General features: G+C 35.7%; 1 protein-coding gene across 5 annotated transcripts in view; it reads left to right on the top strand.

The window, feature by feature from the left end:
- Positions 1 to 4,158: 4,158 nt before the first annotated feature.
- LOC121419228 (aftiphilin-like) overlaps positions 4,159 to 17,055 on the top strand; it is a 38,937-nt gene continuing 26,040 nt past the window's right edge. For 4 of the 5 annotated variants that reach the window (XM_041613588.1, XM_041613589.1, XM_041613591.1 and 1 more), the window contains exons 1-3: positions 4,160 to 4,305; positions 7,569 to 9,335; positions 13,221 to 13,369. In XM_041613588.1, coding sequence (XP_041469522.1) covers positions 7,578 to 9,335; positions 13,221 to 13,369 — 1,907 coding nt within the window. In that variant the 5' untranslated portion in view covers positions 4,160 to 4,305; positions 7,569 to 7,577. Of the gene's footprint in view, positions 4,306 to 7,568; positions 9,336 to 13,220; positions 13,370 to 17,055 lie in introns of all 5 variants that reach the window. The other variant, XM_041613592.1, reaches the window with a different exon arrangement.

The following is a 17,055-nucleotide window of genomic DNA, read 5'->3' on the forward strand; positions in this document are numbered from 1 at the left end:
GAAATGGCTTAGGCTTCATTTTCATTTTATTAATCATTGTCGAGCTTGGGAAAAGTGTGGAGAAACAAGTGTCAAATGGAAAAAATGAAATGTAAACCCACTTTAAATGATACAAACTTAGTAAAAAATGCTGGAGATGTCTGATATAAATTTTTGTTCAGATTCAGTTACGTCCTCAGATCCAGCTGGCACAAAAAAGGGTGAAGGTTGTGCTTACTGAGTGTTGAAATTTCAATTTGGGTGGCAAAATTGTTAAAAAATGCTTGAATGTATCCGTTTTATTTCAGTCGACTAAAATTGCAAGGGAAATGTATGAGAAATGTTTCGCAGGGTAAGTTTGATTTCGCCCATTACCATTTACACAGCATGAAAACGAGTATTTCTGCGCAAACAGATTTCTGCGAGCTCTACAAAAATGGACAGTGCTCACTTAAATGTAACATTCTGTCAAAACTTTTAATTTCATTAGATAGATGAGACCCAAACCCACAATTATATGTGAAAAAATTACCCACATGTATATTTTTCAATTCCCAGGGCTTTTTCAAAGTGTAAACTTTTTTTTGATACGCACTGTATAGTCAGTGCCTGAGAGCTTCTCAGGCAGTCAAACCAAGGAGTTCACTGAGATAATCACAGCTGACAATTTAGTCAATGCTGACACTGCCATGAAATAACCCCAAATCATTTACAAAGTATTCTATTTTGTAAAAGTGATTGTAAGGTCGTGTAAAAGATATTTTGATTACTAAGTTTATCGTGCAAAATTTTCTCCAACACATTCATTATTTGGATTGATTGCCACATTCAAATTCATAGTCCCTTTGATGAAATATTGAGATGGTTCATACATCACATTGTGTTTTTTTTTCAATAAGTTATGTACATTGGTTGAGATATATATATATGATTACTTCCACAAGCAGTCACACAAGCTGGTAATTTACAAAACTACTCTTTTTTTTCCATTTGTTGTAGGAATGGGAGGGTGCTATTATACATACATGTTTTTTTTTCCGTGGACTCCATTTTATGCAGAAGTGATCTAAAATATAAGTTTATATTGCCATGGTCTCTCAACTATGCACATAAGGGCATGTAAGAATGTGAAGATACCTTGTATCTGTAAAGCAGCAATATTTTTCATAATTAAAAAAAGGCTAAAAACAAGGATACGTGCACTGAATGTGCCTTTGATATCCGCAATTGCTCTAACTCAGATCTTACAATATTAACATGTCACAAGAGAATACATTTCTAACAAATATATATATATCCATATTTCTATAGATTCTATTTCCATGAAATTGCACTACATCGCTGCTTAAGATGGTTATTAAAAAATATATTGGCTGGCTTAAACTTCCAAGCGATGAAACATCATGTTCCCTATTGTGATTGAAAAACCTGTATTGAACTCATTGTTCACTCAGAGAAATATGGGTCAAGTTTGGGCATATTTCCATCAGTCAATATTAAATGTGTTTTAAAAACAACAATTGTAAAAAATAACACAGGCAGTAGGAAGAGAAGGGCAAATCCATATACGAATCACTTTTTGTATGTCCGATCTGACCCCATTTTCCTCCATTTTACTTGATGAACTGCCCAAGCCATCATTTTAGAGCATTGAAATTTTTTATTAAAATGAGCAAACAAATTCAGGAAGGGAGCAGGACATATATACTTAATGGAATTACTCAGGAGGTAAAGAAGGAGAAAGAGAAGACTGTGTGAGTATGAGGGCTGGATCCATCATTTCAAACAAACTTTTAAGCTGTTTAACTAGTTTATGATGACCACACAATGACCATCATATTTTACAGAGGAAACATGCAAGCGTTAACTCAAGACCATGGAGGAAATTTAGGGATAGGTAAAGGGGAGGAGTGCCTTCTAACCTGACCTTAGCTTGAGTGGCTTCTATGGTGGTGATCTTTGACCTCTTTTGGGGGGGCTGTCATTTTTACTAGTTGGGGGATTCAAAACTTTTATTAAGAAGTTTGAAACTCATTAAATATGCTAATTTAGGCGCATTTTTCAAAATTCACCAAAAAATGCTTCTCTATTTGTTGACTGATTTTGATTTTTTTGCTTCCATCTGGTAATGCTTCATGAGGTTCACCAAACTTCTACACATAATTTTGAAATTTTGACTGGAACAATTTTTAAGCTAATTTATGCAAAAATTAATTTATGCTTATTTTTTAAAATTCACATAAAATACTTCTTTATTTGTTGACCGATTCTGATTTTTTTCTTCCATCTGGTAGAGCTTTATGAGGTTCACCAAACTTCTACACAGAATTTCTAAATTTGGAGTAGAAAATTATTTATGCTAATTTATGCAAAATTCATAAATCACAGAAAATGCTTCTTCTTTATTTGTTGACTGAATTTCAAAATGCTTCTTCTTCATCATACAAGTCTGATTTCAATTCTGTTTGCTTTATATGATAGCATTAGGTGGGGGATTCAAAACTTCTACACAAAATTTTGAAACTCATTAAATATGCATATTTGTAAAAATTCACATGAAAATTAAAAAGGTTCTTTTTTAATTGTTGACCGAATTTTGATTTTTTTTTCTTCCATCTGGTAGAACTTTATGAGGTTCACCAAACTTTTACACAGAATTTTGAAATTTTCAATAGAAAATTATTTATGCTAATTTATGCAAAATTTATTCATAAATCACAGAAATGCTTCTTCTGCATTTGTTGACCGAGTTTGATTTTTTCTTCCATCTGGTAGAGCTGCATGAGGTTCACCAAACTAGTACACAAAATTTTGAAATTTTGTCTAGAACATTATATATGCAAAATTTATTCATAAATATAAAAAAATGGTTTTTTTCTTCTTCATTTGTTGATCAATTTCAATTTTGCTTGCTTTTTATGATAGCTCGAGGTGGTGATACATAATTTCAACACAGAATTTTGAAACTCATTAAACATGCTAATTTATTCATATATTTTCAAAACTCACAAAAAATACTTATTTATTTGTTGATTGATTTTGATTACTTTTGTTCCATCTGAGAGCTACATGAGGTTCACCAAGGTTCTACACAGAGTTTAGAAATTTTGACTAGAAAATTATTTATTCTTAATCTATATGAAATTTATTCATAGATCACAAAAAATTCTTCTTTGTCATTTCTTCATCAATTTCAATTCTATACCCTCAATTTATGTTACCAATATAATTCACTACAGTGTCGACTGGGCTGAAATTAAAATTGCTTTAAATTTTGTTGCGAGATGCCGGATGAGCTCCACATCATTGATGTGCTAATTTATCAATTAATGGCAAAAGATGTCATATTATTTAGCAAATCATGAAATGGTTTTATTGATAATCAAAATAATATAAGAAGGAATTGTATTGAACCAGGAAGATGTTAACAGATATTTGTAAAAATGTTTTTAAAAAATAAGAAAATTGCAAAGTTTATGGAAAACACAAGTAATTGTACTCAGTGAAGATTCTGAAGGAAAATAGAAAGGGGATGGGTATATAAGAGCACACCGGGAGCAAACCAATGAGGACAGGGAGTCAGGGCCCCTAAGCAGCTGGCATCCAGGGGGTAGTGAAGTACCCGTAAAATTTGAAAATGTATGGTGCACTTCGCAGACTGCCTTCACCGTGCAATGGGTAAATTGGTCATTTCATTTTTTCCTTGCTTGTCGATTTCTTAAATAAAAATTTGCACCCTGCCAGCCAGCTAGTGCTTCCACTTTTCAAAACGAAACTTCTTGGAAGTTACTCTGAAAGTTCCTTGAATTTTACAACATATCTTTGAATTTTACAAATGATTCCCAGTCTTCCATAAGATGTTATAATTCTCTTCTATACACACAAAAAAGATGAAATATAGGGCCCATTACCCTAATGAGCCAAAATTTTGATGAATCGGGCAAAAGAATTGCGAGTGAGCGCAATGATATTTTTTCCCAAAATTTCTCACTTCCCGAAATGTTCTTGGAAAATAGCAAATCTACCAGGAATTTCCTGGATTTCGAGAAGAGTGGAAGCACTGCCGCCAGCCAAGCTTATCTCTAGCTAGGGCCAGGGACAGGAGTAAGGTATGTCGCTCTTGTTGAAAGCTCACTATTCTAGCTAGCTAGCTAGATCTCTCTTGTTTTCCGAAAACTATGCACGCCCTCTACGTTTACAAGAGGTAAGACAAGATGACTCCTACATGAAGCAGACGTGGAACACGAATGGAGTGTTTGTTTTATGATTATCTGTCCTCTCTTATGTTCCTAGCGGAGACTGATTGTTTTAAAGAATCGTAACCATGTAAGCATTCACTAATAATTTATTTTGTAATTATTTGCTTGAAGGATGTTTGAGAAAACGTGAGAAACATGACCAGCTGGCGGGCGTATCCCAGTCGCCGGTGACTTGCCACTGCACTGCAGTGCCAGTGTGTAGTGTAATTAACGTGTGGGGGGGGGGGGGGCTGTGTGGTACTGGTAGTTGGAGGATGATTTTTATGACGTGTTGTGACTGTGACTTTGTTTGTGAGTGAATGAATGCAATATGAAATTCTTTCTTGCACTAGCAATAATTTTGTGTGATTTAATTGAGTTTTTTTGACATATCGTGGTTTTGGGAACCACTCATAAATTAGATTTGTGTACGCGCACTTGTGTACAAATAACCCAGGGAACTCCCGCCCGCATAGCGGGCGGGAGCCCAGGACCTTACCGTGTAATTGACCATACTCACGGGACTAGCTTGATTTATGGTCTAAATATTTCTGCAAATGAATTGTGAAAAGAGAAATTATGCACTTACCATGATTGTATGGATGAAGGTCTAACGAGTGGCAGTTTTCCTGACATCTGGGCACAGACTGAGACTGGAACCTCAAAAACGAAAAGTTCTCTCCTACCCCTGTCTCGATCAGCCATTTTTGTTAAGAATTGCAATTGCTCCCTGGGTTAGTGTACAAAGTGAATGGAGGTGGAAATGGGGAACCGTGCGTGTGACTGAATAAAGCGCTGCTGTATGAAGTGAACGTGGTTCCCAATATCACGATAATGCCAGTTTTTTAACAGACACAATAAAAAAATCATTTATGATTATTGCTCATTTTACTGAGATCCTACTTGTTAACTATCTAGAGTAGATAGACTAACATGATTTGATTGATGACATGTCAAAGGTGAAACTTCTAAAAAACTTTACTTAACTAAAAGATCGCCATGCCAGTACCTTGCTGAGCCTCTCTGCCTCTGCATCAATTTGAAATATAAATTTGCAATGTTGCTGCAGTGTAGGTTGCAGTGTAAGTGCATGCCATATTTAATTCAAAGTTTAGTCTTGCCTAGAAACAGAGATACGGTACCAAGTTCAAAGACCAGCGAGGTGTGCGTGAGATTTTTAGGCAGGGAAATTCGACTCAGCGTGAGATAACCAGGCATTTAATGTAAAATGTGTGAGGATAGGCTGTGATACAGGCATGAGAGAGCAAGAGTTTGGGAAAGCAGGATTTTCACTCTGTAGATTGGGTGCAGTAAAAGGTGCTACCGTCCAAATATGTGAATGTTATCGATGGCAAAAGTGCTTTGGTGAAGGGAAAGAAACTGAAGTTATTGAAGCAGTCTTTCTACTAGTCCCATCGCTCAATAGACCATTTTATGCTTCGCTTTCAAACACTATAACATGGAAGTGAATCCATGTAATGTGGATTGTACTTGGGTTTTCATCAAATATTTTAATCTTTCATTTAATTTTTAAGTGTTTTTTCAACAGCCAATTCTTTGTGAAAATTGAAATTGGATTATTCGTCTATCTAGTGCCCTCTCTTTGTAATGTTTTTAGTTTTCTTTAAAAATAACACTTTGAACATTTGGCTTATTCACTTAGTGATTGGATATCGGGAAGCTATATACAAGCTTCACTGAAAGTCAGTTTTCTGAACAAAAATAACATGAACAACATACTGCATATAAAAAGTACATCGATGTTACGACTTGGTAAATATTGAGACAAATCAAAACTTCAATAATGATAGAAATGATAAAAAAATAAACTTGTTAAAATTGTTAAAATGTATATAACATCAACAATTTTTTTTGTATGTTTATGATGCAAAATGGCATAACAACAATGGTTTTGATATTTTTCAAGATAGCATCTCCATGGTGACCCCTCCACTTACTAATCTTGTTCTAAATCTCTGCTGTTTTTTTTAAAAGGAACCCATAGGGGTTTGATCAGGCACCCATTCAAAATATTTTTTTCATTCAGTCAACAAATTTCCCTAGATAAAAAAAAATTTCATTGCATATCTTTAGCATTATATTATACTGACATTCACTTTTGGGGGATTTACCAAAACTACGAAAATAGGCTTTTATAAAAATGTTTAGCCTACTGTCTTTCGATATCTAAGAACATGTACTGTAATTTTTTTTAAAGCCTTGACTTAGACCCCTGTTACATATGCAACAACTTTACATCAGTTGGAGAAATTTTGAGATGGAGGTGTTCTCCGGAAATTTGATAACCCAATTATGTTGAGCCTTAGTCAATTTTCATAACAGGGTCTTTGAACTTTAAAATAATGAATATTGTACCTATAATACAGTGTGAATCAGAAAAAAAATATTTTCATTGTGTATGTTTTAAAACTATGGAGTAGATCTATGATATGAATAGATACTTCCTTATACCTCAGTCACATTTGCTCTACGGCTAGCTACATATAGGTGGTTTGAATAAAAATTGATAAAACAAATGTTTTTGGCTCGCCATACAGCTGCTGTATAGCAAATGTGACTGCGGTATACTTACAGGTATATGGTACCATTGTTGTTTGATATAAGTTCATGGCAGAATGCGCAGTGTGCATTTCTGCAGAGAGTCAAAACAGATTTGTGCCAACTGATGAGGATGGAGTCAGGACAAATCAGTTTATTTAAATGAACTCTGATAGGCCCAGTCCATGCTGACGCGATGTCAATCTTTCATTGCTCTCTTCTGGTGGTTGCTGGAGTGTCTCCCGAGCAGCGTCATTGTATTATCGTGTGCGCCTACAATGACCAGATTGTCCCTTTTTATGACAGCATGCTAGCAAATCAAGCAGAGTTTTCAAATACTTTAGCTTCAATAACATCTTGCCTGATTTGGAATGAATAAGCAATATCAAACAGCTCGAAATCAGACAAGGCATTGTTTTGAGTTAGCGCAAATGGGTTTTCAACAAGTCAACTTAACTTTGTCTTCTTTATAGTCGGCCGTGAGTAGGATTCCAACAAATGTGGTAAAATGCTCAAAAATAATTATAAAATCCTTCTCCCCTTTCAAACAAAGGATAATTATAAAAGTGTAAAAAAAATCTGACTGGCTTTTTATGTACAAAGTACCTGTAATCACTGTGCTTGTACATTCATATATTAAAGCAGAATTGTTCGCAAACAAATTACATAGACATTGGACTCTAGCAACATAGTACAAAGATCCCTGTAGTTGGATGCTAGGGCTGATACTCAAGAAATCACTAATCTTGAAGGTGTTACATTTAATTGTTTTATTTTTGTTCCCCTTTGTAGCATTTCAAGATGGCAACATCAGGCAATGGGACCTTTATACCAATGGTATCATCTTCACCACCTCCCATGGATGATGTTGCATTTGATGATGATGATGACGAATTCAGCAATTTCTCCAGTGCACCTGTAGGTCTAGACTCTCCTCCAGGCAAGTGGGTTAGCTCAACTAAGGGATCGTTTGAGCCCATCAAACCTGATCTATCTGACCCCTTCCATCCTACAGATGATTCCCATCCTTCTAACAATCAGGAGGACTTTGGAACATTTGCAGCATTTGGGTCACCCAACCCAAGTCAAGATAAGCAGAACACTAGTGACAAATTTCTAACTAATAATAACATAAAAGCACACTCTATTAATGGCAATGAAAGTGATGAGGAAGATGAGTTTGCAGATTTTGCATCTTTTCAGAATCATCCCATTGGAGGATCCAGTAAGAGTGACCAATCATTTTTGGACAATGGCAAGTTAAGCGAAGTGTCATCCTATGTACTCAATAAGAACAACTCTCATGAAAATTATGAATCACACAATGCTCATTTTCCTCAGAGCTTAGACAGAGATGGCAAGGGCTTAAATAAAAGTTCTGATGACCTCCACTCAGATGACAGTACTTCAATAGGTGGAATATCTCCTCTTGGTGAAATACCACACACAGGGATTAAAGCAGGAGGTGTGCTGTCAGATTCTCAATCTAGGATTCCTTCACAGTCTTCTACAGATTACCAAGTAGCAACTGGTGAACATAAAGACATGGTTGAAAATGATGATGAGAGTGAGGTAACAAGAAGAAAAAGTGACTCTTTGACTGCTCATTTAGAGAAACCATCAACAGGATCTCTCAGCTTCTTTAGAGACAGTGACAGACAAACCTTTGATTCTGGAATTGACAGCATCATGACACCCTCTGATTCTAGTCCTGAAGGTAAGGATGATTGTTCTGGAAATGTTATATGTGAAGAAGATACAAGCAATCATTCATCAAATATTGGACCAAATACTGTAAATGATGACGAATGGGGTGATTTTGATAACTTTTCATCTGCTGATAGTCATGCCAAGCAGTCAATTAACGCAGAAGTCCCAGAACTGTCAAAAAATTATAATACAGGTAAAGAAAACACACAAGAAAGTGATGACTTTGGAGAGTTTGGATCAGCGGAAAGAACTCAGCAACCTCAAGCAATTTCAGACAATACAGGGAAAGGTGTGCTTTCAAATTCAGAGAGCTGGCCCAAACCCGACTGTGGCAATACTAAAATTAATTTGTCAACACCTCAAAGTAAAACAACAGTGCAATGTGAAGATGATGATGATGATTTTGGAAACTTTGACAATGCTGAAAAAGAAAAGTCTGACAATGTAATTTCATTCAGAAAGCAAGATGATGATTTTGATGATTTTGGAGACTTTTCATCAACCAAAAGTATGTGTGTAAATGAAATCAGCAAGCAAATTCAACAAAAAAATGGTGATGATTGGGGAAGGTTTGGTGATGAGAAAACACCAAATCATTCAGTAGCAACAGCAGGAGATGATGATGATGATGATTTTGGAGACTTTGGATCAAATCCTGGTCCATCGTCTAGTTCTGTTATGGACTCCAGAAATGATGATGAATTTGGAACGTTCAGCTCAAATGATGGATCGACACTGGGTGATTCAAGTGTTAAAAGCACAAAAAGCGATGATTTTGGATCGTTTGGTAGTAGCAGGACTGTATCAGGTTCAACAATCCCTCCAGGAACAGGCAGTGTCTCTTCAAAGGTGAGTCATTATAAAACCATTGCTTGGTACTTGTCAAACTTTAACAGTCATAATTCATATTGGCATGTAGAGATGATAGACTTCCATGGGGTCAAATTGAAAATGCTTCATAAATTTGTGCATGTTATGACACAATTTAAGTGTGCAGTATACTGCACGTGTGTACATTACATGTACATATACACATCAGTCACTCAATATCATCCCTGTTGATGCTTTGAAATTAAGTTTCATGGAAGTGTGGAATATTAGTATAGCAAGCTTTTACTGAGAGTGCCACCCCACCTAGTAAATTCTGGCTTACAGCTATTGATAGTTAAAGGATGAGATAAAGAAAAACAAATAACTGCTGATATTTATATCAATATTTATGACCGATACTGATTTTAGATATTGGTGTGTGCCACCAATCATTGGATAGATAGGTTCAAAGCTTTAACTTTACATGATTATCCTTTAATGAAAGTACATGTAGATAACATTCATTCATAGTTTTCCATCTTTGTTGATAGGTTTAGTACACATGGATACACTCATGTGCCACAGTACATGAAGACGGTAACATTGCAAAAATGTATTAAAAAAAAACAACATGCAATTAACCTTCCATTCTCATAAGTTTGTGTCTTTTGAGTGTGGTTGAGGATCTTTTGTGAAAAATAAATATTGAAAAATCAATAATTTCTGGTAAATGAAATATGTACAGTGTCTACTTGTGTTTGTACATAGGTAATAACAGCTGCGTTATACATTTTATAAATTGAATCTATTGTGCAATTGCCTTTTGCAAGCCTTCATGTACATGTAAATGCGTGTGTGTTTAATTAAATGCCTGACAGGGTGTTGTGAGAAAATATTTCCAATCAATTGCAAATATCTGGTTTGTTATAATTGATATTTTTTATATCATTTTTAGCTAAAAGATGTAATTATTGTTTCAGGAAGCAGATCAGTCTTATGAAGACTTACGACTGATCCGATCAACCCCAAATAAATGGAAATCCATCGATATCATAATTTTTTTCTATTTGCACAATGTCTTTTGTTTTATAACAAAAGAAGGCACACTGAATTTTTAAGAAAACAATGAATGTATGAATATCCATCAATATTTTGAACAAGCATTTTAGATGTGTATGTTGCTGGCTTTCCATACATGTAGTTATGGTTGATTGAATCAGTTGCAAATCTCTGTAAGATGGGGCCTTGCAATCCATTGCATATTTGCAAATGATTTCTTACAATGGGCCATTAGACTCAAAGCACTTATTAAATGGGATTTACAGTAAGGAACACATTCTGGTGCAGACAAAATTTGATAATCAAAGTAGTTTGACTTTTTTAAACAAGAAATCAGGACAGTTTTCTTTATTTTTATATTGTTGCAAAGCCATTCTGGTAAATACATACTTTTGGATCTTTGCAAGTTTCAAAACTGAAAAGCATGTTTAAAAAATGTTGCAAATTAATTTTTAGGGCGTGAAGTAATTTTTATTCAATTCATTACTCATATTTTAAAGGGATGCTCCGAGCTGAAACTAATATGATTTAAACCGATAAAAAAAACGACAAATAAAACACTGAATCATTAATCAAAATTGGACAAGGAATAACAAAGTTATCAGACTCCATTTGTTCTTTTGTATTTTGTTATACAAACTTTTACTACCAAGAACTGAAAAATTGGATTGGCAACCGATAGTGCATTAGATATTCATTGCTGCAACATTTTTCATTCTAAAGGAGATTCATTCACACGTGTATGAAAAAAATGAAACAATTATGATTTCATGTAATAAAATAAGAAAAAGGAAAGTGGGGACTGGGGATGTGACTTCATCAGCCCACCTAATGACTATTCATGATGACATGCATATTTTCACAAAATATCTAAGTTCAATAACTTCCTCATTTGTTATCCAATTTTGTTGAAATTTTCAGCTTCTTGGTCATTGAATTTAATTCTTTTTATTTAGATATTTATAAATATTTTCAGCTGGGAGCATCCCTTAATGTGTGTCACCAAATGAACTTGCAATACTTCACATCAGCTAATTTTTTTTTAACTACTGCACTTAGCATACTATCTGCACCCAGAATACATGCTTAACTAGAATGATACTGTACACACTATTCCCATTACAACAGTGCAATATTCTGCAATGGAACAGAAATGTACAGTCTTTTACATTCCCATTTTAATTCATGAAGATATTAACAATAATAATTAAAAAAAAGAGCCATCCTAATTAAACCAAACTTGCTTCCAAAATTCATTTTATGAAAGTTTAACTTTTATTTTTCTTTTTATAAGACTATCACTAAAGCACATGAGTCTATGGTGAGAGTGAGACACCCAGGCTCGAATTCGCAAAAGTGGTTTTGAAAACCCATGGTTGAATCCATGGTTATGCAGATTTCCTGTATAAATTACGCTTAACTTCCCGCGTATCGGGCGCGTGTATAAAAATTGTCCATTGCTGATGCACGTTTTTGTCACAGTGCGCCAAATTGACGCCTGTTACCATGGTTAGACCTAGATGCTATTTTGTTCTTGAGTCCACTGTTTGAAGAGTGGACTCATGAATAAAATAGCGTACTAAACCATGGCAACAGGCATCAATTTGGGCACTGTGACAAAATGTATCAGCATTGGACATTTTGTTAATGTACGGTACGTGGTAAATAAGTGTAATTTATACAGGAAATCTGCATAAACCATGGGTTCAACTGATGGTTTTAAAAACCACCATTGTGAATTCGGGACCCACTGATCATAAACATACGTACAAACCTCTATTTTTATATTAAAGAAAAAAAATTTGAAAGAGGTCTGGTTTGTTACTTAGAAACTTATGAATTTTACACTGTACAAACTGTACATAATTGTCTCATCTGTACACACATTTTTTATTTTCATATTATTGTGTTTTTTTCGAGTAAAAGCAATTTAAAAATCATGTCCTCCGCAGCTAACCTGGTATGTGTCATTATGTCCTAAAGATCTGTATCTCTTTGAAATCCTTGTGGACAAGTGATTAATTTTTCTCAAGACAATTTCAGTTTCAGTCCTAGATGGAAATGATGATTATTGGTTATTAAAATGAGAAGCAACCTCCATCATAAGTAACGAGATATGTCTCCACATGACTTCTCGTGTTGATTGCATATTCATGGAAGAAGGGGGATCATTGCCATCAAATCTTCTAGCTTTACATTGTAGTTGATTACGATGAGTTATTTGGTGTGATTGCAGTCTACATGTACATGTACCCACTCCTGTTTATCATTCATACTCCTAAGATGGATTTCTAGGGCTCATTTTGAAGGAAAAATAAAGCCTGTGTCTGTCGTTTTGAGCTGTAGGGGCTTTTCCATAGAGAATAGGAGACCTGCTCCACAGATTGCAGCTGCAGATGAAAGTGCCTTGTTATTCAGCCAGATCTGTAGATAGTAGTCATCTTTAATGCTACCTCCATTTATCATTTGCTCTAAGCAGTGTGTTACACACAATCACAGTTCTCTTCTGCAGGATTTGGATCGTAATTTTCTTTCTTCTTTCTCCTGCATACATACATGTATATCATTAAAATTATCCTGTTTAGGAAGTTTGCATTTTATTCAAATAATTTTAAGATTCTACAGCTTACTTTATATTAAACTCACCAATCTTGACCATGAATGTTTTTGTAGACTAAATGGTATTCAAATTTTCATAGTTTTAGATTTTATAGTGTTTGTTTTCTTAAATGCATACAACCTGTTATTGTTATCTAGAGACTGTCCTTGTATCAAAGATGGCACTGTGCTTAAACTTGTGATCTCTGAAAGTTATAAGAATCATGGTAAAGTTTACTGATGATAGAACCATCTGTTTTGTTTCAGGTACCCATTGGTGGAAGGGTGGAAAGGCTCTTCAAATCCTGTTTCCCTAGGTCTCTTCAAGGAACATCAACCAATCAACCAGTACACACCCTCCAGAAAATTATAACAGTTAAAGAACCAGTACCAGCTAAGACCAAGACGGGCAAAAGGTATCATTTTTAAGATTATAACCAAATTCTAAGTGTGTGTCATGGGTGGACTGTTTAAACCTTTTTGTACTGGTACATGTATATCCAAATTAAGAAAAATTTAGGACAGCTCTGATAAAGCTCTATTTTAGAGTTATGACAACTTCAAGTGGTAACCTTCTGTTGCCCAGAAAGAGTTCTCTACAGGAATTAGGATAATTCCAACTATATGACGTTGCCACCCTTCATCACTTTCTCTGAACTGACCTGATTAAAAAAAAATATATATATACATGTACATGTATATGGTTTTAACCATTCACTTGTGATATGTCTTTCAGCACATTTTGATAAAATGTTGCATTCATGCTATGATAGTTTTACCATCTTTCTTGTAATAGGAATCTAGGATTTTGTTAAACAGCATCTATTGAGTCTCGAGAGATACAGCAAAGGAAGGAAGAAAGAAGAAATACACTTTCCCCACATTTCTCACTTTCTTCTCAGATTATGGATAAAGTATGATTTTTTTACACTATTTCTTGAGAGTATGCATGTACATACTGCATCATCATACCTGAAGACCCATGGGGTACAAAGTCCAATTCTGATATTGGAAAATGGCTTGTTAGAACAATTTCAAAGTTTGTTGGTCAACAACAGGACAAATGCAAGCATTCTCTGATTCCCCTTCCTCAGGTATTATTAGAGCTTATATAAGATAGGTATCAGTTTTATACCTAACTTGTCTTGCTCCAAAAGTGGAATATTTAGATCAGAATGCTGTTGAATCAATGTTTAAAGAGAAATTCCAGTTGTTGCAGTAAACACTGATTTCATGAGAAAGTCTGTAAAACAAGGCTTAATTGTCAGTATATCATTGAGGATCTAGATCTGGTACAGTTACATTAACTGAACTTTGTGAAATCTTGAAATCTACGCTGAAAAATGTTCACACCGAAGATCCCCAACACAGATAAGCGCACGTGGGACAATGTATAATTATTGCTTAGGGCGTCGGGCCCGACGCCCTACCCGATTCCTGTGCTTATTTGCTGATTTCTCAGCAATTACACAATTTCTTCCAGAATTCTTTGGAACATGCGTTTTATTTATACAAACAGACACTTTGGTGGTCATTTCATTGGATTCTGTACGAACTCATTTTGATATCGTTACCAAAACTAGCATTTACCTTTAACATGATGTTAAACATTTGACTGCTATCATTTCAAGTCCTATGATATGCCAGAGTAGATCTTGATTTGGGAACCAAAATTAAGTAAAACATTTAGCAAAACGTAAGCAAAAAAGGCAAAATTGCATTATGCGTCACTTTTCTTGGAAACATTGATCCCTGCAAGCTATGCAGGCTTCTTGCATTCATGGATTTACCATCTTGGAACAATATTTCTGTGGGTAGACAAGGATTTTGGCGAATTTTGCTTGCATCTTAATTGCTGGATTTGCGCTACATGTACTTCCATTCTACTTAATACAACTTTACATGTATGTGTTTATTACATTACGTGTGTTAGGTACATGGATGGTGGGTGAAAGTTTTGTTATAGACTTATAGTAACAGGTGGCATATGGGTAGTCTGCTGGGCAAACCCTTCACTCGAGGAAAGGGTCTGAATTGCAGCCTACTCATGCTTTGTGTACTGAAGGCCCTCTCGCTCAGGTTTGTATGTGCTAGTCTTTACGTGGAGACACACTTGTTGATCAAAGTTTCAATCAGGGTCTGTGCCTGCAGACTAGCATATGGGTGCTTGTGGGACAACTGCCTCTGAGGTGCAAGACTGGATGATATGGCAGAGGTCTTCAAAGAACATTATCTTGGTTGCAGCCAACCTTCAGAAAGACAGTAACTCGACCACACCATGTATGCACCAGCTACATGTAGCAGCATTAACACCACTCTTCACCAAGAAAACAGCTATATTATGTTCGTAGAATGCGTTCTGGTTATACTTGTTAGTGTAGTACAGAAGGTTTCACGGTACACCATGTATCTTTCTTGGGGCAAGTATTGGTCCTGAAAAGGACCACCCAATCTCGACGTGTCGACAAGTGTCTTCTTGTTGTCTTTAGGAGAATGAGCAAATTTTTTAAAAGCAGGCCTTATATACTCTATCAAAGTGCCGTATGCACGGTATCTGGCAGGGTACATGTCTCTGATTGGCTAGATAAGTCACATGACATCCACATATGCGGACGTGGGTGACATCACACCATACTTGTTTCTGGCAAGTAACCGTAGAGGCCGTTCTCATTACGCTTTCAAAAACTAGTTTACGTTTAGGAAGCCGATTCAGGAAGCCAGTTTGGAAGATCGCTTTGCTAGCATTTCCACTTGATAACACGAAAGTGGTTTTCTAAATCACTTCACGCAAAGCGCTCTGGTTGCTATGGAAACGCTCTCAGTAGGATGATACGTTTCGCGCAAAATCTGAAACAGCATAGGCATTCTACACCTGTCGTGTGGAGTAGTGCGCAAAATGTGCGAAGATCGCTTCCCGAAGAACGGTTGTGTACTCACTTATGTTAAAACCTGGGTAGCGTTTCATGAAAGGACTTGTCGGACGTTTTATCTGACAAGTCCCATTTTATCCGACAGTTACTATAGTAACAGTGACTCTCGGCCAATCATAATCAAGGAAAGATGTCAGATCTGACAACTTGTTGGACAAAAATATTGATGAAACGCCCCCCAGTTTAACGAGGCAAAGAGATCTTGAAAACTACATCGCGAGGTGGTTTTCCAAACTGGTTTGGAAGATCGCTTCCAAGACCGCTTCCACCGTTCTCACTACGTGTTGAACTAGTTTCCAGTAAACTAGTTTTAGGAACGTAGTGAGAATAGCCTCCTAGATCCACGGGTAAGTTATATGTACCTCAATTCATGGAGCTATCAATGCTCAATTTGTTAACTGCCTGTGACTTGTCGCTTCAACCTGTATGGGCCTCCTCCTGATGTTATGGGTGGACCTCTGCAGGTAATCACCTGCAAATACCCTTAACCAGTTACTTGGTTGTTGGCTATGTGGGAGATGCGAGTTACTGTCAATTGCATGTCATCTGCAGTGACCCATGTATTACAAACATTATTCTCCTCAAGACATATGCAATGCTTGAACAGATAGGTGTGACAGGGCCCTCACATTGGCAGAAAAGAAGATTTTAAAACCTTTGCTCATTGTACATGTACATGTAATGTCAAAATATTTCTGGCATGCACCCAATAAAGTAAGATGACAGGCTTATCTGTGAAATATGTTTGAAGATATTCCTGAAAGGTTACAAAAAAAACAACATTCAAACGTGGAAAACCAATGATATTGCAAACAATGTACATGTACCAGGACTAAATAATGTTTTACATGTCATGGAAACCAGTTACAGTTTGTTGTCTCTCCATATTGCTTTAGATCCCCTTAAAGGAGAAGTTCACCCTGACAAAAAGTTTATTGTAAAATTAGCAGAAAAAATATTACCAAAGCCTAGGTTTGAGAAAAATCCATCATAGAATTACAAAGTTATTACAATTGTAATTATTTGATTTGTGACGTCATGCAAGCAGCATTCCTAAATAGTGGTTGGTAAAATTCAATGAAATGTCATTTTCCCAGAATTTTGATGTTTTTTACTGCACCATCAGTATATCAATAGACAAATCATTTCACACCTGATCATGAATAGAAAAC

The sequence above is a fragment of the Lytechinus variegatus genome, chromosome 7 (assembly GCF_018143015.1).
Source record: "Lytechinus variegatus isolate NC3 chromosome 7, Lvar_3.0, whole genome shotgun sequence".
NCBI lineage: Eukaryota > Metazoa > Echinodermata > Echinoidea > Temnopleuroida > Toxopneustidae > Lytechinus > Lytechinus variegatus.